This window comes from Melanotaenia boesemani, chromosome 21 (genome assembly GCF_017639745.1).
Source record: "Melanotaenia boesemani isolate fMelBoe1 chromosome 21, fMelBoe1.pri, whole genome shotgun sequence".
In the NCBI taxonomy this organism is placed as follows: Eukaryota; Metazoa; Chordata; class Actinopteri; order Atheriniformes; family Melanotaeniidae; genus Melanotaenia; species Melanotaenia boesemani.
In genome coordinates this window covers 20,895,537-20,919,461 of record NC_055702.1, presented here as the reverse complement: position 1 = coordinate 20,919,461, position 23,925 = coordinate 20,895,537, and the positions used below count along the sequence as shown (strand labels likewise).

The 23,925-nt window shown below is 39.6% G+C and overlaps 4 protein-coding genes across 5 annotated transcripts; all 4 read left to right on the top strand.

The window, feature by feature from the left end:
• Positions 1-1,878: 1,878 nt before the first annotated feature.
• On the top strand, positions 1,879-6,215 carry gdf10b (growth differentiation factor 10b). Of its 2 annotated transcripts, XM_041973051.1 has the most exons (4): positions 1,879-2,320; positions 3,343-4,247; positions 4,454-4,603; positions 4,894-6,215. In XM_041973051.1, the coding sequence occupies exons 1-4, from the start codon at positions 2,032-2,034 to the stop codon at positions 4,894-4,896; spliced, it is 1,347 nt and encodes a 448-aa protein (XP_041828985.1). In that variant the 5' UTR covers positions 1,879-2,031; the 3' UTR covers positions 4,897-6,215. The 2 variants fall into 2 exon arrangements, with proteins under 2 accessions (XP_041828985.1, XP_041828984.1); XM_041973050.1 differs by having other exon boundaries at positions 4,454-6,215.
• A 1,986-nt stretch (positions 6,216-8,201) lies between these two features.
• On the top strand, positions 8,202-10,398 carry gdf2 (growth differentiation factor 2). Its single transcript, XM_041974966.1, has 2 exons — positions 8,202-8,687; positions 8,987-10,398. The coding sequence occupies exons 1-2, from the start codon at positions 8,342-8,344 to the stop codon at positions 9,901-9,903; spliced, it is 1,263 nt and encodes a 420-aa protein (XP_041830900.1). The 5' UTR covers positions 8,202-8,341; the 3' UTR covers positions 9,904-10,398.
• A 3,379-nt stretch (positions 10,399-13,777) lies between these two features.
• Positions 13,778-16,444, top strand: LOC121633024 (retinol-binding protein 3-like). The gene has a single exon (XM_041974883.1). It carries the CDS (start codon positions 13,778-13,780, stop codon positions 16,442-16,444), a length of 2,667 nt encoding a protein of 888 aa, XP_041830817.1.
• Positions 16,445-17,529: 1,085 nt separating this feature from the next.
• Positions 17,530-20,763, top strand: rbp3 (retinol binding protein 3). Its single transcript, XM_041973053.1, has 4 exons — positions 17,530-18,824; positions 18,954-19,144; positions 19,275-19,417; positions 19,930-20,763. Exons 1-4 carry the CDS (start codon positions 17,631-17,633, stop codon positions 20,253-20,255), a joined length of 1,854 nt encoding a protein of 617 aa, XP_041828987.1. The 5' UTR covers positions 17,530-17,630; the 3' UTR covers positions 20,256-20,763.
• Positions 20,764-23,925: the final 3,162 nt, after the last annotated feature.

Genomic DNA, 23,925 nt, shown 5'->3' with positions numbered 1-23,925 from the left:
CCTGACAGTCTGCTAGACTTGGTACAACTTCTTTTTCTATCACATAAGAGCAAAACAAGGACCTGCATCAGATCCTAGCAGTCTTTGTTCGGCCTTGTTTCTCTCAGAACTCTTACCACATTCTTCCACATCTTACGAGTCATTTCTTCTGGCTATCGTCCTACATGTGTGTATGTTTACCCACAATACCCTGTGCTGTACCCACCATCTCCTTTGCTTTGTAGTTCGGTTTCTGTATTTGGTTCACATAAAGCGGACCAAGATCTACTTTATAGGTGGACTAGAGTTTGCTTCTTTGATCTGAATCAGTTTGTTTGTGCATTCGCACCTTCCCAATCTTATTGGACTTTCCTAGCAAACAACAGAATAGAACTTAATTGTCATTGCAACAAGTACAACAAAATTACAACGAAACTATGATTAAATTAAAACGAACTAGGATTCCAGTCCAAACGACTGGTGTGAATGTTCCTTAATTCATTGTAACAAACCCAGGCCCCCTACATACCAGGGGTTTTGACACATTCTGGCTTGTACCAAATAAGATGACATGTCAGTCGTTTGGTAGTATGAAAACTTGAAGCACTGTTGAAGAGTAGAGGTGACACTGCTGATAACTCAGGGTCAAAAGCCAAAGAAGGCAAAAGTAAAGCTGGTAAAATTTTATCAGCATTTACATGAATATGTTTTTAATTTTGCTTTGTTTTTTGTGAACACTGCAACCTGGGATTGTGTTTCTTGTTTGGGTAGCAACTACCTAACAGCGCAAAGTTCAAATCAACTCCAAATGGTTTCTTGAACATGACAATTTACTCCAAATTACTGTGTACTGACTATGTACTCCAATGGCCTCCAGTCACCAGATCTCAATCCATTAGAGCACCTTGGGGATGTGGTGGAACGGGAGACGTGCAGCTGAAAAATCTGCAGAAAAATGTGTGATGCTATTGTGTCAATATAGGGCAACATCTCTGTTTCCAACACCTTGTTGAATCCATGCCATACAGAATTAAGGCAGTTCAGAAAGGAGAGTCCAACTCAATGCTGACAAGATGTTTCTAATAAATGCCCAGTGAGTGGATATTACATGCTAAAATTATATATCAACCTTTATAAATTCATTCAAAGTTGTTGATGGGTGCAATGAAAAGGTGCAGTAAAAAATCTTACAGTTACTAATGTTATACTGTAGTCCAGGGTGGCCAACGTCGGTCCTCAAGAGCCACAATCCTGCAGGTTTTCCATGCATCCCTGCACCTCAAATTAAATGGATCCAACAACCTATAAGGATCTGCACAATGACTCATTTGTTTAAGTCAGGTGTGTCGGTGCAGGGATGCATGGGAAACCTGCAGGATTGTGGCTCTCGGGGACCGACGTTGGCCACCCCTGCATTAGACAAGCACAGTCACTGTCTCCCCAACAAACTCGCTCTTTTTATTGATTGTCTAACCAAGCTTTACCGTCAGCTGCTCCACCTAAAGCAAGTCTGGTAAACAAGGACAAAGATGTATAGGCCTAAAAAATAATGTGTGTTTATTATTTTTGAAACCCCTAACATTTGGTCTTGATGGGTTCAGCAGAGCCACAATGACGCTTTTGCATTAACTCATAATGACGGAGCCAAATGAAGATGGGAAGATAATCTATTTATAATAATTTACAGTAAACAGTAACGTTTACTGTAAATGTTTTCTCAGCAGACGTTGTTACTGTCTTGAGACGCTTAAACTTTGCAGCCAGTCAATAAGCAGTTCACCTAATGGGCTGCCTGCCTCTCGTTGGCTGTGCGCTCTGACGCGTCACCATCTGTCATCCAGCAGCATCGCTTCATGCGTGCGTCTACCCCGGGGTCTCCTCCCATTGTAGAGACAGCTGTAGACCTTGAACCGTGGAGGTCTTACTACCTGGATACCGGCCTGAAGCTGGGTGGGCACCAGTCTTAACGAGACAAACAAACAAAACAAGAAAGAAAGAAACGATCCCTTTTCCTCTTTTTACCGGACTTCTATTTCTCTATTTCACTCTTTAATGGAAGCATCCTCCAGATCATCAGTCATGACGAGCCGACTTTTTCACATTCTGAATTTGTTGATGATACTTGAGTCCAGCTGGGCTCACCTCGCATCTGAGAGTCTTGACGGAGCCGTGCGTCAAGGCGCCGACCCTCCGCCAGCTGAGGATCAGCGCGCCTTTGCGCAGGAAAGCGCGAACCGGGACATGGTCTCCGTCAGTATGTTCAAAGTGTACGAGAAGTACAGTAAAGAGACGCAGAGCCAAAAGGAGGGAAACACCGTGAGAAGTTTTAAAGCTGCCCCAAGTGAGTGACCACGCGCACATTTGATATGTGATTGAATTCTTTGTAATTGACAGTTTTGGAAAATGAAGTCAAAATTACTTAAATGATTCATGTAACCAACACAATATATATTATACTATTAAAACAACTTATTTCTAGAAGCAATCAGAAAATTTTACAGATTTCAGATAGTGATTTTTATTATTTATCTTCTAAATATCTATTTTTTTTATTATTATTATTAACCTGCACAGCTTTGCGCATCATTAGTGCTAATTTTCTGCACATTTCAGCCACAAATCAACTTTTGGAGACTTTAAATACTAACTTTAAAGCTAAAATATAACACCTAAATGAAACAGGTCTGATCTTTATTATTTCATCACCCTAAACATCGTAAGCGCAGGTGTTTTGTCAATCACGCTGCAGCCAGTGCTTCCCCTTGAGCCAAACGTCTTTACCTCCGTGCTCCGTCAGTGTTGTGATTTACGGAATCGGGGGACTTAACAGTCAAACACTGTTAGTTCCCCAGTAGCTGTAACAGCTTAGGTGTTAGACAAGAGCCTATTATCACAGCCAGACACCGGCTGCACAGAAAAAAAAAGAAAGAAAAAAAAGAAAGGAAAAAAGCCTCAGAGGAGCTCTTTCTCCTTTAAGCACTTCCATATGGCTGCAACAGACCTACTGGACCAACCCGGTGTTTGTCTTTCAGGCTGTGGTGGAAGTGCGGGAGACCAGGCTGGACTTCAAGAGTATTCCTATCTGGGATGAGGTTTTTAGTCATGCATGAGGCAGCTACTTAACCATGCAGCACTTAATATTTTCCATTCTGCTGCTGCCTGGTTGGTCAGATTTGTTGAGCAACAAGTTATGCATGATATACTGGATGGTGTTTCTCATTTCAGTGAAATGAATGATATGATAAGGGGGAAGAGCTTATGTGATTTTCCTTTTTTCATAATCTGTTTAGTAAAATATACCTTTATAAAGCCTAGACATCTTTTCCTTCTCAGCTTTTTCATTTATCTTTCCATTCCTTTTAGGAGTCTCACAAGGTAAAGATGTGTTCCAGTTCAACCTGTCCTCCATCCAAACCTCCGAGATCATCCTCTCTGCCTCTTTTCACTTCCTCTACAAGCGTCCCCGCCGCCACCACCAGAAAGAGTGGCATTTCAGAAGGCCCCGCCACTCTTCCAGCGGCCTACAGCATTCCCATCCTCCCTCCTCGCATCTCCTTTTCTATGGATCCTTGCCAAACAATGCTTTTGCAACTCCGCTTGGAAACATAACCCTTACATCTTTCAAGAGAGGCTCTTGGCAAACACGGGATGTAACTGCAGTGGTGAAACACGCCAGGGTTGTCAAGGAGCTCGTGATCACGGTCGAGTGTGATATTGGGTCTGAGGAAGCAAGGTTGCAGCAGAGAAGTGCTTGTGGCCAAGAGCGCCTCTCCTCAAACAGCTTGCCATACATCTTGGTCTATGCTGACGATAAAGCTATAGATGAGCCAAATAGTGTGGCCATGTCACTTCAGAGGTATGGACCTTTTCCTGTTGGGGAGGACCTGTCCACTTCAACCTCACCTTTAAGGATTAGGAGAGAACTTCATCTCCAGATCCAAACCAACAACATCCCTGAGGTCCATTTCAGCACCTTAAAAAACCACGAACTGTGGCAGAGTACGTATTTCCCAGATAAAGCCAAAGCTTCAGTCAAGGGTGGAAGAAAGCAGGTGAGCAGTGACGGTATTAATAAGCCCCAGGTGCTGAGCTTTGATGAGAGGACAATGAAGAAGGCGAGAAGGAGACAGTGGAGTGAGCCGAGAGTTTGCTCTAGGCGCTACCTTAGGGTAGATTTCGCTGATATTGGCTGGAGCGAGTGGGTGTTGGCACCAAAGTCCTTTGATGCCTACTACTGCGCCGGGACCTGTGGATTCCCCATACCAAAAGTGAGCCAAAGAAACTTATTAATTTACCTTATTCTTTCTAGAGAGTTGTTTTTTTATGTATAATAATATGTTGGGCGATGGGGTAGAGTGAGATGTAGGGAAGCTATTTTATCATTTTTACTAATGTAGCCTATAAAGAATGAATACAGAAGAAAGGATTTCAGATACAAGTACTAATTGCATTTTTTTTGCATTTGTTATTTCAGGTGGCGCGTCCCTCCAATCATGCCACCATCCAGAGCATCGTCAGAGCTGTGGGAATCGTTCCTGGTATCCCTGAACCATGCTGCGTTCCAGACAAGATGAGCCCCCTCAGTGTCCTTTTCCTGGACCCAGACAGGAACATGGTGCTGAAGGTATACCCCGGCATGTCTGTGGACACGTGCGCCTGTCGGTAGGGCCACCTAGGAAATTCTGATGCGTGATGATGAGAGACTGTGACATAGACTATAATAAAGGCTTAAGAGGTGGCACATGTCAGAAAGCAGAGCTGTTGAAGTTGAATCCTACAAGGACAACTGATGAAGTATGATTTTTTTTTTTTCTGGATTATTGGACTTGTTTGGTTTCTGACATGTCTGGACGCTGCCTTAAGTTTCTCCTGCTGTTCTAACAATTTATATAGATGTGTTTTATTACTTTTCAGTGATTTTCTCCCCTCCTTCAAAGCATGACTGAGGAAGTGCCCTTAAAGAAACCTGTGTTAGTAATTCTCTGTGAGTACAGAGCCTCTGCAGGTAGATCACATTTCCCTTGAATGTTAAAAAGCTTTGTCAGTCCTTTTCTGTTTCTGTTTTACATTTGAAACAATTTATAAAGTGACATTTCCATTTTTTATATTTGGTGTCAGAATAGACGCAGACTCAAGCGGATTTTAAGATTTCACTGGACTCCTCAAAAAATGGCCTTTTCAGGAATGTTTTCAGACTTTTTAGCTGAGCTGGGTTTAAACTGTTTTTCACTTCTGTTTTCTTCAGCATTTCTTTTTCAAACTGAGTGTTTGTCATAATGAAAACCCTGATCCTTATGAATATTTTTTTAAATAGAGGCTGCAGTCTCTTTTCTTTCCAACAAATTACCCACCCCTTTTTATGTAAATATTGTGTAATGCAAACTATGTGGTGGCATTATATCATGCATGGGAGGTCTTATTCTCCTCAAACTAATTTCAGTAGATATCTGTTTATATCTTGTATATAAAGAGTGTATTTTATTGCTCACTGAGTGTTAAAGCATGTCAAACTTTACGTGGGAAGGCTGCTGTATGACAGGGTTAAAAACAGTGCGCTGCTGCCACCTGCTGGGCGTTTTCTGAAACTCGAAGGTGCTGAAGAACGTTGTATGAAAGGCATATTGTACCTGTGGTTATTCAATATTTCCCTTTAGTGAATAAATATAGCTTGTCAAAATGGCTTGTACAGTTAGTGATATGTACAGTAATACTACTGGATTTCTATAGTAACTAAAAAGGGACATGTATGTGTTTATCTGCTCTAATAACCAAATGACTATAAAGTGTACTTAAACTGTGCTGGGATATTCGTTTTAACGGATTGTATACTTAGTATGGAAAAAGCTGAATTGTATATACATTCAAAGATAGAAAAAGCAAAAAAGTGACAATAATATGTTTGTTGGTGTATGATTAGGATCATAATCATGATTTGATTTGAAGTACTTGACCAGTAAGTAGGGATGAACAGATATTGGCCAAATTTCTGTATCAGCAGTTATTCAGCTTTATAAATGCAATCGGTCAAATTTTTGCCTTAAAATTGACTAGAATAATTTACATTTTCTTTTACTGGACAGTGATAAATTTTTCAGGTCATATAAGCACAAAAATCATAAAGCTGGCTATGGTTTACCAGGCTACAAAGTATTTTAAAATTGTAATATTATTTTAACAAAAATGACCTTTTTATGTAAATGGTTAATAAAGTTTGTTTTTTAAAATAAAGTTGGATGAAAGAATATGTTATTATTCAAGTGTGATGTGTGATGAAATCCCAATATTCAGAGTGCTCTTGGGAATAGAGGAAAGAATTAGGAAAGACAAATTAAAAATAAGAAATGCTGGTCAGAAGAGGGGCACCAGAGCTATTTTTGCACAATCAAACATCTAAACCTCTTTTAAAAAGATGTTTGAAGCAGTGTGAATTAACTTTACTGTAATTTTAAACCATACTTTTGCATCAGTTAGCCATTAGCAGCTATCACTGCTGTAGTGCATTACTGTACTGCAACAGGTCCATGCCCTGTGTAACTGTGATGGAATATGTTGTCTAAATTGACATTAATGACATTTACTCAAATTTCTCTGACCTTTCTTTTTTTTAAAAAAAAAAAAAGAGTTGTTTTCAATGGAGAACATTCATTCTGATGGCGCTAGCTTGGTCTGGGAAGCAGTTAGCTTGACACATCAAAAATCCTCCTTGATTCTCCAACTGAGAGCATTCTGGCTGCTAATTCACACTGAGTACTTATATATGCTATACAAAACTAGTAAAATGGAAAAAAATAAATAAACTGTACAAAAACTAATTTCTGCTGTAGCTATATATTGAGACTGCATCAGATTAGGTAATCTTAGTGAGGAATAGAGCTTCTGTAGTGTTTCAGTATGTTTTAGCTAACTGTTTTGTTGTTGTTGTTTATATATATATATATATATATATATATATATATATATATATATATATATATATATATATATTTGTTAGTTTGTTTTTTTGGTTTAATGTTATCCTGTTTCCTCTCACTGCAGCTGTTAAAACAAAGATAATCCCAATTTACATATCCTTGACAGCACCATACAGGAGGACAATGCACATTGGTGACGTCTGCTTGTTAGCTAATCCATAGTAGCAACAGCATGTTAGCAGTATCAACAGTATGTGCTCCTTCATGTTGTTCTTCTGCTCCAAGTGAATAAAAACACAAATAAGAACTAACAAACAAAAGAAACTAAAATTTGGTTTTAATCCCAACACTTGGGACTATAAAAACTGTTACTCTGATAGACACACAAACAGTTAAATGCTAATACATTTTTGCTTCGTGTATCTAACCTGGATAATTTCAGGACTAAAGTTTCGATACAGACAATATGTTAGTTTTCCTTTGTGTTTGTCTCCTAACTGACCACATTATTTGTTGGATTAATCACTCCATCTTGTTGCCTGTTTCATGACTGAATTGCTCGATGGAGAGGAACTCCTAACTCCTAATAAAATCCAGCATAAATGGAAGACTAAGTCGCTGTTTGAATGAAGGACACAAAATCTAGCAACCCCAGATATGCTGACTTGTGGTCTGGCCTCAAAAACTTCCACAGGAATTAAGAGTGATCTATCTCCCTCAGGTCTTTGTTCCATTTGCCGGTGGTGCAAAATTATCTCTGCTCTCAGATTTTATAGAGTCCCACAACAAAAAAATACTTTTTTAATATTCTTCCATTTTCAGAACTCTATATGGTGTTTTTTTTTTTAAGAAGAATCCTGAAATGCACAGGAAATTAAATATTCTTCTTTATGTAATTAGAAGATATTAAAAGCCAAAACTAGCTGTGCTCAGCCATGTGATGTGACTAAATGAAGTAGACAGTAGCATATTATTGTTTGGTCACTGCAACATTTACCCTTCTGAAACTCTTAGTGTCACCTGCTGCAAAGCACATGTTTCTGCTTTGAGCTACAGATGTTTTTTAGAACAAATCTGTCAGCTCAATCTTTATGCTGATATTTCACTAAGATGATAGAGTTTCCTGCTGGTGTGGCTACAAGGCAGAAATGTCTACTTGTCAGCAATCTTACATTTTCCAGTGCCTTCCTCATTATCGCTGTCAAGTGTTTACAGTGTCTTCATTAGCAGCCAATCTTCTAATGATAACAAAGCTTTGAAAAAAACACAAATAGCAGTGATAAGCATGGCCAAGCTACTATTTTGGATGACACATGTCCCCATGTTTACTCTGGGAGCATGGGAGCAGACATCAGGACTGTGGTTCTAGCACTAGAGATCTCCATTTTCAAACCTTGCCACCGCAAAGTCTGTTTTAAACCCTCTCTGTTGTATACAAACTTCATTTCAAGATGAGAAACTGGAAAACCTTCCTGTTCAAGTTTTGTATGATTTTGGTGGTTTGCATTGGCTGCACCTGTAAACCTCTTGACAATGACATCCAAAGTGAGGACCTAGAGGAAATATACTCTCAGCTGTCAGAGGATCTTCTGGAGGAAGAAGACTCAGAGTCAAGAATGGAGAACTTGCTGGGAACCATGAAGGAGGGTTTTCTGAGGCAACTCAACCTGTCAGATGTTCCACAGGAGCATGCCAAGATCTCGCCGCCTCAGTTCATGGTGGAGCTGTACAACAAGTACGCCTCAAATAGGTCGGCGGTCCCTCAATCTGATGTCATACGAAGCTTCACCGTCCAAGGTACAGGAAAACGTTTTTAGCTAGAATTTAGGGAAGTAGTGAAATAATCTGTGTAGCTGATGAGATGGTTTTCCTGGCACATTTGCTGCCCTGATACATAGGAGTGTTTGTGAATTACTTTACTTTCAATTGAACTGAACAAGTGATGTTTCAAACAAGACAACCTGTCTACCTCCTTGGCTACAGCCTTCCCACATTAACATACAGATTTCTAAACTTATCAAAGCTTACCACCATATCAACCTTCAAAACTCTTAAAAATGAGAAATGAATCAGATCTTTTCTTGTTTCTCCAACAGATGTCACTCCATTTGTGACAAATGGAACAAAGTTAAAGTATAGGCTTCAGTTCAACATCAGCGTCCCCAGCCATGAAAAGATCATCACTGCTCAACTACAGCTCCTCTTCTTTCCAGATGCCAGGTCGAAGGTCACCTCCCAGAGTTTCGAAGCCACAGTTAAAATCTACGAAGTTGACAGTAACTTCATGTCCCCAAAGCAACTGCATGTTAGCAGAGAGGTGACAGGCTCGCAGAGCACATGGACAACGTTTGATGTGACTACAGTAATACAGAGAGGGATGAAGTCGTGTCAAGGAGCAACTGTTTTTGATGTAGTGGTGGACAGAAGGGACTGCGGCGCCTCTGATAATGAAGAGGAGGCAGCCAGCTGTTTAAATGTGAGCATGTCTGTTGGAGAAAATACTTCAGCTGCTTTAATAGTCTTCTCAGATGACTTTGGTAGCAGGAGGAGGGAGGCAAAGAAGGAGCTAAGTGACATGATCCTTCATGAGGAAGAAATCCTCCTGCACTCAGGGGCCGACTGGAACCGAGGAGATCAACTTCCAAATGAGATTCCTAATGCTCAGCACCCGCGGAGAACGAAAAGAAGGGCAGAGAGGGAACACTGCCGGAGAACCTCGCTCAAAGTGAGGTTTAAAGACATCGGCTGGGACAGCTGGATCGTGGCGCCTCCAGAATACGATGCCTTTGAATGCCGAGGTCTGTGTTACCACCCGCTGACAGATGAATCAAGCCCATCAAAGCATGCACTCATCCAGACACTGATGAACATCAGGGACCCCAAGAAAGCCAACATGGCGTGCTGCGTCCCCATAAAACTGGCCCCTATCACAGTCATGTATCAAGAGAATGGACGGATCACCATAAGATACCTTTATGAAGAGATGAAGGTGGCAGAGTGTGGCTGCAGGTAGTCGGAGAGGGTGGTTATATTATTTTTAAAAGTGGTTCAAATGTTTATATTTCTTTTAAATTCAATTCAATATATAAAGGTGACGGACTATATAACAACTTCTAAGGTCTGAAGTACTCTGAAATAAGCAGTTAATATTTAGGAAGAAATATGAACACCTACAAGATTTTTTTATATACATATAAACAATGAGCACCAACAAATTTCACATCTGTAACAAGACAAATGTTATTAAAGTATATAATGTTCTGTGTATGTATTTTATGTATTATACACAATCAGATTACTATTATGTATAAAAGCTAAAGCAGCTTAACAGTGATTGTTTGATTGAAGCAAAGCTAGCGGTGGAGACAAGAAGACTGAATAAAATATTTAAATTTGTTGCTACTCTGTGGATTTTTGTCTACTAAAAAAAGAAGTAAAGTCTTTTTCCACTATTAGTTGTAAACATCCATTCATTCATCTTTTAACTGCTTAGCTGAGACCAGGTCGACAGGGAAGCAATGTTATCACAGATCTCAAGACCCTCTTGTTCCCCCAGGCCCTTACCTTTGACCTATCACTCAATCCACTTCAAACTGGATCTCGCTGGCGCCCCCTGCTGGTGGTGAGTGGAAAGGTCTACAGTCCCTTGTTCCTCATCCAAACTGTGCCAAATCCCTTTTCATTGCTCTTCTGATAAAAGATAACACATTGTCTACCTCTTTTTTCAAGTTTTTTGAAAAACACAACAAACGGAACCCAATAAGTAAAGGATTTGTGTGTGTGTGTGTGTGTGTGTGTGTGTGTGTGTGTGTGTGTGTGTGTGTGTGTGTGTGTGTGTGTGTGTGTGTGTGTGTGTGTTTTAGGGAAACTTGAAAAAATTACTTTGGCCATTATTTTAAGAGTGTGATGACATTCAGATTATACATCAGAAATATGTGGTGGTTTACTATGACATAACAGAGAGAGAAAGAAAAAAACAATTATTTTAATGTCCTTTAAGTAATTTTGCTTATTTTCAGTTCTCATTGTGTAGTAGTACTTTCTGTCAGCTTTGTAAATATCTGAAGTCAGTGACACTAGCTTATCAGAGCTGAACCTTCAAGACCAATGAGGGAAAGAAGATTGTGCAAACGCCTGAACATCCTGTAAGTGTCAACTCAAATAGTTCTTTCCTAAAATAGCACCACTACCAAGACAAGCCAATCCCATTTTAATGTCTGTCAACAGTCCAAGAAAAAAGGACTCATTTTACTTTAGCCTTTATTTAAAACTTTACTGATAAACAGTGCAAAAATAGTTTCAGCATAAGCTGCTTTTGTGTCATTTTCATTTTCATCCCTGATATTGAACATAAAAGATTTTGGTAAAGGGTCTGGAGGCCTCCAGAATTAGTTTGAAGTTGTCATGTAACAAAGCAAGTGGACAAGATAATAACAAACTACTATTAAACAAAAGCTCTGTGTCCACTGACAAAGATTCCAAAAAATAAATAAATGAATAAATAAAATAAAAAAAAACTGAGCAGAGTGAAGTTTTAACTTTAAAAAACACGTGCCAAAAATTGATAAAAAATTGGCACAGATCAAAATAAACTGTACTATATATATGTTGAAGGGGTGTTTAAGATAAGATCGATAAGACAAAATCTTTATTATCTTTATACTAAAGTACAATGTGCAGTACAAGACTGGTCTGCTGACCCACATTAGGTGAAATGAGAAATGCTGTATCAAAAACTATGTACAGAATAAGATAAACAGAGTATAAATAGTGCAGCCATAAAACAGAGAAAAAAAACATATTTAGCATATTTCACTTTGTTCATGGTCCACTTCAAAGAAGCGAGGCATTGATCAGCGTTGTTGCATTGTTGTAAAAATTGTCTCTGAGTCTGTTAATGTGTGATCTCTCTGTATCCGACTCTGTCTCTACAACCTGAGGGCAGCAGGTCAAACACCCGGTGTCCTGGGTGAGTACAGTCCCTCAGAATGCTGTGCGCCCTCGGGATGAGTTCCGAAGAGGTCCTTCAGAAAGAGAAGAGGAAAAAGAGTACAGATGTGTGGCAATTAGCAAATGAATACAGGTGTGAAACATGGAGAAAAATAAAATTTTACAGGGTGCAGAGTGTATAGTTCAACTGGTTGGGCAGCCGCCCCTAGTATAAAGGCTACAGCTCCTCAGTACAGCGAGGTTTGAGTCCTAGCCTGGGCCCAGACTATGCCTCACTATGCATTGTGGGATACTTTTTTGCATAATTTAAGGTACAGTACCAGTCAAAAGTCAAGGACACAACTACCTATTACCTTTAAATGCATGTTTTTCCCTGTTTTTTGATGGATTCCATATAAAAAAAATTTCACTATTCACTTGGAATGGACTACAGAAAGGTATAAAATTGTAAATATAGCCCTCTTTATTGTGAGTCGTGGTTTTTTAGACCCAGGTCATTACAACCTAAAACAGAACATTTATATTTAGATATCAAGTTGGACTGATCTCTAAGGCAAAAGAAAGAGGCACAAAACCATATCAAGGGGGATGCAAATTTACTCCGCACACCTTTAAATAAACTCAAATAACCACAAAGAGACTCAAAATTGTTCAAATTAAGCACTAAGACTTAAAATCATCTAAAATTTACATTATTTGTCCCCATCTTATTTTGAGAGTTTGCCTGTGTGTTGGAAAGAAGGAGCTGTGAACAATTCTGTGCCCAGGAGACATTGGGTAATAATCCACCCAAGGATTAAAGCTCCACAAGGGAAAATTAAAAGTCTCCTGTAAGTTGCTGAACTTATTCATTCAACATGACTGTAAATCTACATGTTTACATGTTTAGTGTATATTTGATTTAGGACTCGCTGTGATTATACTATCGACAGTACTGTTATAGTTTTTACAGTCGACACAAAAGGACAAAGTTTGATAGATTTCAGTGTTTCAAAGCTCTTAGTTACTATCCTGGAAGTTGGCAAAGAGAGGATTATATTATGTAAACTGTGAAGTGGTATTAAAAGTTAAGACGCTAAGATTAACTGAGCATTATGTATTAGGAAGCTGCTACATGCTACATAATTGCCTGGATTAGGGTCTGTCAAGGTCCTCATCAGCTAAAATGACCTCTTCCATCAGTATGTGGACCTGCTCAAATACGTAAGCAAATATCCAGAAGGCAAAAACTAAGACAAAGGGAGAAAGTGAGCATCTCCCTTTTTCACCCAAATCTCATCCTGTATGTATTTTAAGAAGGCTTTGCTGTATTTCCACAAACTGTGTAATCATGTCACCCACGGAGCGACCCAGACATGACCTCTAAAGCTACCAGCAGCACCAAAATACACCAACATAAGCCTCCTGTAACAGACAAGCGAGCGAGATTGATAAGGAGGAGGGAGGAGAGTGAGAGTTTCTGATCAGTCCAGCAGCATTTCTTTTCCGTTCACCAAATGTGCTCAACCCTAAAGAACAGTTGAAATGGTACACAACACATCTGAAAAATGATTCAGACGTCAAATCAATCAAAGCATGTATCATCTGGATAAAAGATAAGAAGCTGCACCTCCCATTTACAAATTTTTATTCTTTCTGCTGTAGTCTGTTGGTTGGAACATAAAAATAATGCGATTAAAGGTTTATTGGGGACAAAAGCCTCTTATGCTGACATTGCTGTCCAAAAATCTATGACAATATTTTCCCCCCAATGAAAATCCTGCCTCTCTTAGCACAGACAAATGAAATCTGGTGAAAAGGAAGGTTGTGTGATTTTCTTCTCCTAAGTGTGGAAGAGGACTGTAATGATGGCGCAAAACACCTCCTCACTGCCATGGCTGCTTCTTTTATGTTTTCTATCTGTCAGCGGATCGTTCCAGCCAGCTCTGGTCATAGAAATGGCCAAGATTCTTTTGGAAAACTACTGTCTCCCTGAGAACCTGGTTGGGATGCAAGAAGCCATCCAGCAAGCTATCAACAGTGGAGAAATCCTGCAGATTTCAGACAGGAAGACCCTGGCGGCTGTGCTCACAGTGGGAGTACAAGGAGCCCTGAATGATCCACGACTGACTGTGTCATACGAGCCCAATTACGTTCAAGTCATGCCACCGATGCTCCCATCGCTTCCGAAAGAACAACTGATCCGGCTGGTGAGAAACTCTGTTAAAGTAGATATTTTGGAAAACAACGTTGGCTATTTGCGGATGGATCAGATCATTGGGGAAAAGACAGCAGCAAAGCTGGGATCTCTGTGGCGGGATGTCATCTGGGACAAAATTGCTCAAACATCCTCACTAATCTTTGACCTGAGGTACAGCACAGCTGGAGAGTTATCTGGCGTTCCTTTCATAATCTCCTATTTCTCAGATCCTGAGCCCCTTATTCATATTGACACGGTATATGACAGACCCTCAAACACAACCAAGGAGCTGTGGACTATGCTTTCAATAACAGGAGACCGATATGGAAAGAAGAAGGATGTTATTATTTTAACCAGCAGGCGCACCATTGGAGCTGCTGAGGCGGTGGCATATACAATGAAAAATCTTAAGAGGACCATAACAGTGGGAGAAAGGTCTGCTGGTGGGTCAGTAAAAGTCCAAAAGATTAGAATTGCTCAGTCAGACTTTTACATAACAGTTCCTGTTGCAAGATCTGTCAATCCAATCACAGGCCAAAGCTGGGAAGTGAGTGGCGTTTCCCCAACAGTCAACACCATTGCCAAGGAAGCTGTTGCAAAAGCCAAGTCGCTTCTGGCTGTCAGGAAAGCTATTCCAAAAGTTGTGCAAAGCATCTCTGACATAATCAAGAGGTTTTATGCTTTCACTGACAGAGTTCCGGCACTTCTACAACATTTGGAAGAAACAGATTTATTTTCTGTAGTATCTGAGGAGGACCTAGCATTCAGACTCAACCAGAACCTTCAAACTGTTACTGAAGATCCACGACTGATCATCAGATACATGCATGACAATGCTGCCATTGTAGAAGAGGATTCTAAGCTTTACAAAGTACCAGGCAGTCTGGACTTACTGAAGGCCCACATTGATAAAGAGTTTAAAGTGGAAATTCTCCCAGGTAATATTGGTTATGTCCGCTTTGACGTGCTAGTAGAAACACTTGCAATGGCTAAACTAGAAGAGCTTATGGCTCAGAAGGTGTGGGAACCCCTCAAAGATACTAATAACCTCATTATCGATCTGCGCTATAACACAGGTGGATCCTCCAACTCTCTTGCACTGGTACTGTCTTATCTACACGACCTTTCCCAGAACCATTATTTTTTCACTATATATGACCGAATTCAGAACACAACAACCGAACATGACTCTCTGGACAAAATCACGGGTCCAAGTTACGGTTCCAAGCGTTGTGTTTACGTCTTAACCAGCTACTTCACTGCAAGCACTGGGGAAGAGCTCGCTTACCTGATACAGTCCTTACATCGTGGCACAGTGATTGGGGAAATTACATCTGGTTACCTGATGCACTCAAAGACCTTTCAAATAGAAGGAACAGAAATCGCCATAACCGTCCCTTTTATAAACTTTATAGACAACAATGGGGAATGCTGGCTGGGAGGCGGTGTGGTCCCTGATGCCATTGTGCTGGCTGAGGAAGCTGTGAATCATGTTTATGAAATTGCAGAGTTTCACAAAGGTCTCCAATCTCTCATAGAGGAGGTTGGGGAGCTGTTAGAAAAACATTACGCCATCCATGAAGTTGGCCTACAAGTTGGTAAAGTGCTGTTAAGTAAATGGGCTGAGGGATTATACCGATCAGTGGTTGACTTTGAGTCTCTGGCATCACAGTTAACAGCAGATCTACATGATAGTTCAGGTGATCACCGTCTTCATGTCTTCTACTGCGATGTTGAGCCTGAGTCACCTCATGACTTTCCTAAGATTCCTACAGCAGAAGAGGCTGGATTTATTATCGATGCTCTGTTCAAAATTGAGGTGTTGCCGAGGAATGTTGGCTATCTGAGGTTTGACATGATGGCGGACATAGCGGTGGTTAAAGCCATCGGGCCTCAGCTTATAAAATTAGTGTGGAACAAGATAGTAAACACTGATGCCCTAATTATAGACATGAGATACAACACTGGTGGTTATTCAACAGCAATTCCTCTCTTGTGCAGTTATTTCTTTGATGCTGAGCCTCTTCAGCATCTTTACACAGTTTTCGACCGCACAACCAACACCATGACTGAAGTCATGACATTGCCTCACATAAGGGGTCAAAGATACGGGTCATCCAAAGGTCTCTTCATCCTTACAAGTCATATGACTGGGTCAGCAGCTGAAGTATTCACTCGCACCATGAAAGACCTGAATCGGGCCACAGTTATTGGGGAGCCGACAATTGGAGGGTCTTTGTCTAGTGGAACCTATCAAATCGGGGACAGCATCTTGTACGCGTCCATCCCTAACCAGGTTGTTTTAAGTGCTAAAACTGGGAAAGTGTGGAGTTTTTCAGGGGTGGAGCCTAATGTTATTGCCCAGGCAAATGAAGCTCTTCAAGTAGCACAGAAGATCATAGCAGGACGACTGAAGAAAGAGTAATATGCAGTTAAAATTTCAAGTAAAACTGATCATTTGTCTTGTGTTTAGCCACCAGTCCAGTGTCAAATATTACAGTGTGTGCGGCCTTTGTAATGCAGAGATGGCATTTCATGATTATTTTTCCAATCCACATTGAAATTTGCTTAAACAAACATATAACGGATAATACTTCATGCAATCTTACACCTCCATGTTTTATTCACAATCAGTCAACTCTTTTTCTTTGTTGTTTTTTTTAATTATTATATTTTTTTTATTTTATTTTATTTTTTTTATTTATTTTTTTATTTTTTATTTTTTATTATTTATTTATTTTTTATTTTTTTATTTTTTTTGGTTGTTTTGGTGATTTTCTGTTAAAAACTACATATTAGAAGGCAATGTTTGTGTTTGCTGTGTCATGTAAAACCCTTGTTGTGTTTTTTGAGTCGCTATCTGTTCAGGCTATGTTCATGATGGCAAAGCTTTTCTGTACCACAGAAACATAATTTACCAGCAGAGGGAGCAAGACCCAAACAAAACTCATATGGATCAGCCTGTTCACCTCACTGCTATGTTGAACCACTGCTAATAAATGTGTACCACACCTGAAACAAGAGTTCAGTGTTTATTTATCAGCATCAATAATTTTCCGAGACTGTAAATGAATCATTGAGTGAAGCACACGTGGGCTCAGTTTAAGCTTTTTTCCCTCTTTTTTTTAACATTTTCTTCTGAATTCATCTTCAAAACAGCTTAAGGAGAGTAATTTAGCATAACAATTTCAAGAATTACACAGTAACACAGAGAATCTCTGAAAATAATTGACTTACCCAGGAGGAAAAAATATTGTCACCACACTTGTGGTGTCTGTCTAAATATTTCTCAGTTATAAAACTGACCGTATTTAACACAGGCAGCTTTAAATAGTTGTCCAGACTACTTTGTGTAAATCGAAGACCAGAATCTTTGCCAACACCCACTTGTTATTACACCTACATTGCTAGGCTGTTATTGTCTTACAGAAGCACTCAGGATAATACGATTAAAGGTTTATTGTGGGCTAAATCCTCTTATGAGTGTGTTAACAGAAACCTTGCCGCCAAAACAGTGCCAGTTGTGGGAGAACCTCTTTGGAGAAGGAGGTTCTGCTCGCTAACTTCCATTTCCAGTCTGCTCAACGCTCTGTCGGACACAACTGACGAAAATGGAAAAGATTGGTTTTCTGCTGGCATTTCTGCTAGTTTTGGGAAATGTTTCCTTTATGCATGCCTCTTTCTCCCTCAGCCTTATCAAAGATCTAGCAAGCATTGTCATGGACAATTACTGCACACCAGAAAAGCTGGTTGGGATGAAAGAAGCTATTGAAACGTCTGGCAGCAACACAGATGTCCTCAGCATCCCAGACGGGGATTCACTGGCCAGTGTTCTAAGCAATGGTTTCCAGACCACACTCAACGATCCACGCCTGAAGGTCTCCTTTGAGCCCAACTACGTTCCTGTGGCTCCCCCGCAGATGCCTCCTCTGCCCCCTGAGCAGCTCATTGCCGTCCTCCAGACCTCCATCAAACTGGACATCCTGGAAGGCAACATTGGTTACATGAGGATTGATAACATCCTTGGAGAGGAGGTCGCTGAGAAGGTTGGCCCTTTGCTTTTAGATGTAGTCTGGAATAAAATCTTGCCCACCTCAGCTCTGATCTTTGACTTACGATACACTGGCAGCGGGGACATCACAGGCATCCCCTACATTGTGTCTTACTTCACTGAAGCTGAGCCACTGATTCACATTGACACTGTTTATGACCGTCCCTCCAACACCACCACAAAGCTGTTTTCTATGTCAACACTGCTGGGGCAGAGATATGGCACAACCAAGCCCCTAATCATCCTTACCAGCAAAAACACAAAGGGCGTTGCTGAAGATGTTGCCTACTGCCTCCAGAACCTGAAGAGAGCCACCGTCGTGGGTGAGAAGACTGCTGGAGGCTCCGTTAAAATTGATAAACTAAAAGTTGGCGACACTGATTTCTATGTTACTGTGCCAACTGCAAAGTCCATCAACCCCATCACAGGCTCTACCTGGGAAATCACAGGTATGACCCCAGATGTGGAAGTCAATGCAGAGGATGCCCTCGCCACCGGTATCAAGATCATCAACCTCCGCGCCCAAGTTCCAGCCATAATTGAGGAAGCAGCAGCTCTGATTGCAAACAACTACGCCTTCGAAAGTGTTGGGGTAGATGTTGCGGAAAAGCTGAAAGAGCACCTGGGAAATGGTGAGTTTGGCATGGTTCTCTCCAAGACCGGTCTGGAGACAAAGCTGACAGCTGACCTAAAGGCTCTCTCTGGAGATGCAAGCCTCAAAACCACCAGCAACACCCCAGCTCTACCACCTGTGGTAAGACCCCTGCTGACACAATGAAATAATTACTTTTTATTTGCAGAGATATTTGCCCATGCTATTTCTTTCTTTTTCACAAGCACATATTTGCTGTGCTGATCATACAAACGCTGACTCTGTCTGCAGGATTATAGTCCGGAGATGTATATTGCACTGATTAAAGTCTCCTTCCACACTGATGTGCTTGAAAATAACATCGGATACCTGCGCTTTGACATGTTTGGAGACTTTGAAGAGGTCAAGCCCATCGCCCAGGTCATTGTTGAACACGTCTGGAACAAAGTTATCAATACAGATGCTCTGATCATTGACCTTAGGTAGGTAACTCTATAAATCATTCAGCAAATCTGCTCAAGCTCATTAGTCCATTCCTGATGTAGAGTAATTGTCCCCAAATTATACATTTTCAACTATAGTTAAAGCCTTTCTGTTATTACTGTTTTGCAGGAACAACCTTGGTGGCCCAACAACTGCCATTGCAGGTTTCTGCTCCTATTTCTTTGATGCAGACAAGCAGATTCTGCTGGACAAGCTATATGACAGACCATCTGGTTCCACCATAGAGCTCCTAACCCTTTCTGAGCTCACAGGTAACAATTTTAAATTTTTTCTTTTTTCTTATTTTCATTTTGTATTACTACTTTGATTTCCTTTAACATGTAGGCTAGCAACAGCTGGTGAGATGCTGACACAGTGCTCGCTTCTTTCTGCAGAATTATAGTCCAAAGATGTGCATTGCACTGATTGAAGTCTCCTTCCACTATGATGTGTTTGAAAATAAAATATGTTGTATTGCTCAATAGCTTCCAAACATCAAATGCATTCAGGTATACCAGAGCAGACATAAAAAAAAAGCTCAGCTGACCCTGAGCTAAAAGATATTTGAATGTAATTTGCATGTAGTTTTAAAGTTTCCCCACTGCTATTCTTTCTCTTTTGTTTAGATTTATTCCTCAGCAGCACCCTACCATTTATCTTTTCCTATGAATAATCCAGTTTCTTGAGTATACCTTTACGCAAGCCTTAATGCTATCCACAAGCCACTTCTCCACTTCAATTATCAGACATTCTTTCAACCCCTTATTTCCACCATCTTGTTTAGGCACAAGGTACGGATCCAAGAAAAGTCTTGTCATCCTGACCAGTGGAGCTACTTCAGGTGCTGCAGAAGAGTTTGTTTACATCATGAAAAAGCTAGGCCGTGCTATGATTATTGGAGAGACCACTGCTGGGGGTTCCCACCCACCAAAGATCTTCCCTGTCGGAGACAGCGGCATCTTCCTCAGCATTCCCACAGTCCACTCAGACACAACAGCTGGGCCAGCCTGGGAGGGAGCTGGCGTTGCACCTCACATTCCCGTCCCTGCTGACGCTGCCCTTGACACGGCCAAGAGCATCCTCAACAAGCACTTTGCCGGCCAGCAGTAAACCATGTCCTGAACAAACCAGGAGAGACGCCTTTTTTACTTTTGCTTTGGCAGTCAGAAGGTCTCATGAATCTAAGCTTGTTTAAGAGGTGAACAATGTAGGTCTGTACAAAACATAATCTGTTATTAATTCTCCCAAACCTGAGCCTTCTTAGTGTAATTGTAATGTAGAGCAAAGGTTCAGCAGTTATTCTGACTCATGATGGTTAGGAACGTGTGGCTCTGAAAAGCCAATGCAAGTCTTTTGTGAAGAGAGTATGACCATGTCTGTGTCAAACATAAGCAAAGCAACTTATGAAAATACATGATACTCTAAAAAGTTTGCTTTTCCTTTGATTTTGTGGATAGTGTGAATATTTGAGAAGAAATAAGTTTGTTAATCTGGTATCATCACATAAGATGTTCTTTTTGTGGATGGAAAGAGCTGTATGCCCGTGACATTATGTGGACCTACTTGGGTTGTATCAATTCCAGTGGAGAGAAATAATAAAAAACAACTTCAGGACACAAATAAGTGTGTTTAAGTCTGATCATTTATCTGAAAAGGTGTTACACAAATAAAAGTTTAGTTATAAACTTTTTTTTAATTATTATTTTTTTTTGGGAAAAGGCATTTCAATAGAAGCCTAATACAACAGAAAAAAAGAATTAATCTTTTTCCAGTTTTTTCTTTCTTTTCACCATTTGTGCAAAGAAGTGAATAAAGTTTTTTTTTTTTTTTTTTTTTACTAATATCACAGTTTATGATGAAAGATTATCTTAAAGACTATCTATATTTACTTCCTAGTAAGCATGTCCATCTTCCTCAACATAACTCCATGCACACAGGATTATCCCATACACCCACAAACCCAAAAACTCCCTGTTTTACCCACAACACAATCAACTTGTCTAAACAGTTTTCTACTTCATTTGTCTCGCATTCTTAAAACGTCAACTATATACATTTAAAAGAAGAGAAAATGATTTAGTTTTTTTCACCAAAACGATAAAAAAGAAGGTGACATAAGACTAAATAGAAAATCATATAAAGTTTGCTTTAGTAGGGGTTATAAATGCAGTTGGGACAACCCTGAAATATATAATTGTTGTCTCCGTGGAGCCACAGCATCCAAGTTTGAACAATCTGAGTTTGTGTTCTTATATTTTTCTTGTCTTTGTTCTCTTAGAATATCTTTCAACATTCATCAATGTTCTGCTAATTCCCTTCCAAGTCTCTTCAGAAAGGCTGATTTCTGCCTCCTTTTCCAACTTTTCTTTAATATTCATTATACTTTTTTTTATTTTACATGAAATAACACATTATATAATCTAAAAATGCTTTTTTGTAAGAGTTGAGGTTGAGACTAATTTCAGAATTTTGTAAAATGCCGATTTCTATGCGAATAGGTCTGTAGTTCTACATTTCCTGTTCATTTTGTCATAACACACATTTCCTTTCTTGAATTTTTTTTTACAAAAATTTGAAAAAGGGAGCCCAAATACTCTTCCTTTCAATGTACAGATAAATTATTGCCATCAGCATTATAATTCATCAGCAAACAAGTAAAATTGTGGACATGTAAACATCTGATAAAAGAAAAGTTACACAGATTTAAAATGTAGTTTTCAGTGGTAATGCTTCTTAAAAGATTGTTTAGCGTTTAAGAAAAATTATGTGAAGCACTGCAGGAGCACAAGTTTTATAAGGATGGCAGCTTTCAATTTTAGACTTGTTCATATTCGGGGCTCAGGAAGCCAAACAATCTTAATCTTAATTGATTTTATCTCCAGTTATTCAGTAATTTTATTAAAGACAGACACGTGTTTCTAAAATAGATTGTTCCTGCTAGCCTCTGATTGATTGTTGTTTGACTATTATTATTTCTTACAAAAAAAATAAATAAAAATCCTGCTATAACATTCTCATTTTCTCTTGGAATAAATAAAGTATATTTCAGTGAACTAAATTTATTTTTTAACAAGATCCAACCAATAGCTGAAGACTTTCCATGCTTCTCCTTAAAGCTATTACTTATTACAACATGGTCAAATAATCTGGTATAAGACCTGAATCATTAATAAAATAAACATTTCTGTTGGACTGATTTTCTGTTCTCGTTGACAACAGATATCAGAGAAGTCTCAGCATTAAGAAGCACTGACACAGGACTCAGTGTTATAAATCTTAAGCTGCTGCATTGTACTAATTGTGAGTCAAATATTTTGGCTTGAAAGTTTAATTTATCAATAATCAAGAGGAAATGTGAGACACCAAGGCTTTAAAAAGCAGACATAAACAACAGGACCAGAACAGATCAGTTAAGCAAGTGAGGGATAAGCTGATGTGTTAAATGTGGCCAGTGAGTCAACAGGAATAGTGGGTGGTGGGTGTAAATCCGTCTTCATGGGATTGTCCGTGTGAAGGCGTGAGGATACTGACCTTTACAGAAGCTGCTTGTCTGGCTCGTTGGTGAATGAAGGACAAAGTAGCAGATTACAGTTCAGTTAGATAAATACTTCTCAGAGGAAAGCTGACAAGAGGAAGAGGAGGCTTAAGATGGTGAAGCTAACAAAAATGTTTAGGCAAGGCAAGGCAGTTTATTTGTATAGCACATTTCATGTACAGGACAATTCAAAATGCTTTACATAAAACATTAAAGGCATTACAGATATTAAGAAATTGTAAAAGGCAGCAACAAATAGCAAGAATCACAATAAAATAATAAATTACATTAAAATGATTAAAAGCAAGATGAGTTATAGGCGCATGAGAAAAGAAATGATTTTAACCTGGATTTAAAAATGTCTACATATGGTGAAAGTTTAATTTCCACTGGCAGTTTGTTCCACTTGTTTGCAGCATAACAGCTAAATGCTGTTTCTCCATGTTTAGTCTGGACTCTTGTCTGGACTAGTTGACCAGAGTCTTTGGATCTAAGAGCTCTGCTAGGTTTATATTCTCTGAACATATCACAGATGTATTCTGGGCCTAAACCATTCTGGGATTTGTAAACGATCAGAAGGGTTTTAAAATCTATTCTGTGACTGACTCGAAGCCAGTGTAAAGATTTCAAAACTGGTGTGATGTGTTCAGATCTCTTAAACCTGGTTAAAACTCTTGGTCGGCGATTTTAAGAGCCCGAGTCTCCAGGTGTTTGCTAATGCTGACCCTCTTCTCTTTGCTACCAAACAGAATAATCTCAGTTTTGTCTTCATTTATTTGTTAAAAAAGTTGTCTGGTGACGCATAAAGTTGTGTATCATCTGCATAACTGTGATAATTGATGCTAAATTCTGTAATATTTGACCCAAAGGGAACATACAAGTCGAACAGAAGAGGTCGAAGGACTGACCCCTGGGGGACTCCACAAGTCATGGCCACTCGCTCGGATTCATAGCTGCCGATCGTAACAAAATAACTCCGGCCTTCTAAATAGGACCTGAACCAGTTTTTTTCTTCCAGTAAAAACATTTCAATGAAAAGAGGCTGAAAATAAAGAGTACAAAAAAATTACAGTCATGAGAATAGATTGATATAATAATGTTGACTTTTTAACACATCTGAACAAGTAAACACTGGAGCTTCTGTTAATTTGGCTTATAAATTCTTGTAGTTGTCTTCAGAAGTCAAATACATGAATAAATTAAACAGTTTCATGAAAAAGTAAATGCAATCCTGCAGTTATTACA

What these genes read in the sequence shown, in the direction of transcription:
- LOC121633024 (XM_041974883.1), top strand. Translation starts at nt 13,778, where the DNA reads ATGGCCAAGATTCTTTTGGAAAACTACTGTCTCCCTGAGAACCTGGTT.
- gdf2 (XM_041974966.1), top strand. Translation starts at nt 8,342, where the DNA reads ATGAGAAACTGGAAAACCTTCCTGTTCAAGTTTTGTATGATTTTGGTG. An exon ending in ACGAAGCTTCACCGTCCAAG is followed by an intron (nt 8,688 to 8,986) that starts GTACAGGAAAAC and finishes TTTCTCCAACAG; the next exon opens with ATGTCACTCCATTTGTGACA.
- rbp3 (XM_041973053.1), top strand. Translation starts at nt 17,631, where the DNA reads ATGGAAAAGATTGGTTTTCTGCTGGCATTTCTGCTAGTTTTGGGAAAT. An exon ending in GCTCTGATCATTGACCTTAG is followed by an intron (nt 19,145 to 19,274) that starts GTAGGTAACTCT and finishes ACTGTTTTGCAG; the next exon opens with GAACAACCTTGGTGGCCCAA. An exon ending in AACCCTTTCTGAGCTCACAG is followed by an intron (nt 19,418 to 19,929) that starts GTAACAATTTTA and finishes CATCTTGTTTAG; the next exon opens with GCACAAGGTACGGATCCAAG.
- gdf10b (XM_041973050.1), top strand. Translation starts at nt 2,032, where the DNA reads ATGGAAGCATCCTCCAGATCATCAGTCATGACGAGCCGACTTTTTCAC. An exon ending in AAGTTTTAAAGCTGCCCCAA is followed by an intron (nt 2,321 to 3,342) that starts GTGAGTGACCAC and finishes CATTCCTTTTAG; the next exon opens with GAGTCTCACAAGGTAAAGAT. An exon ending in GTGGATTCCCCATACCAAAA is followed by an intron (nt 4,248 to 4,453) that starts GTGAGCCAAAGA and finishes TTGTTATTTCAG; the next exon opens with GTGGCGCGTCCCTCCAATCA.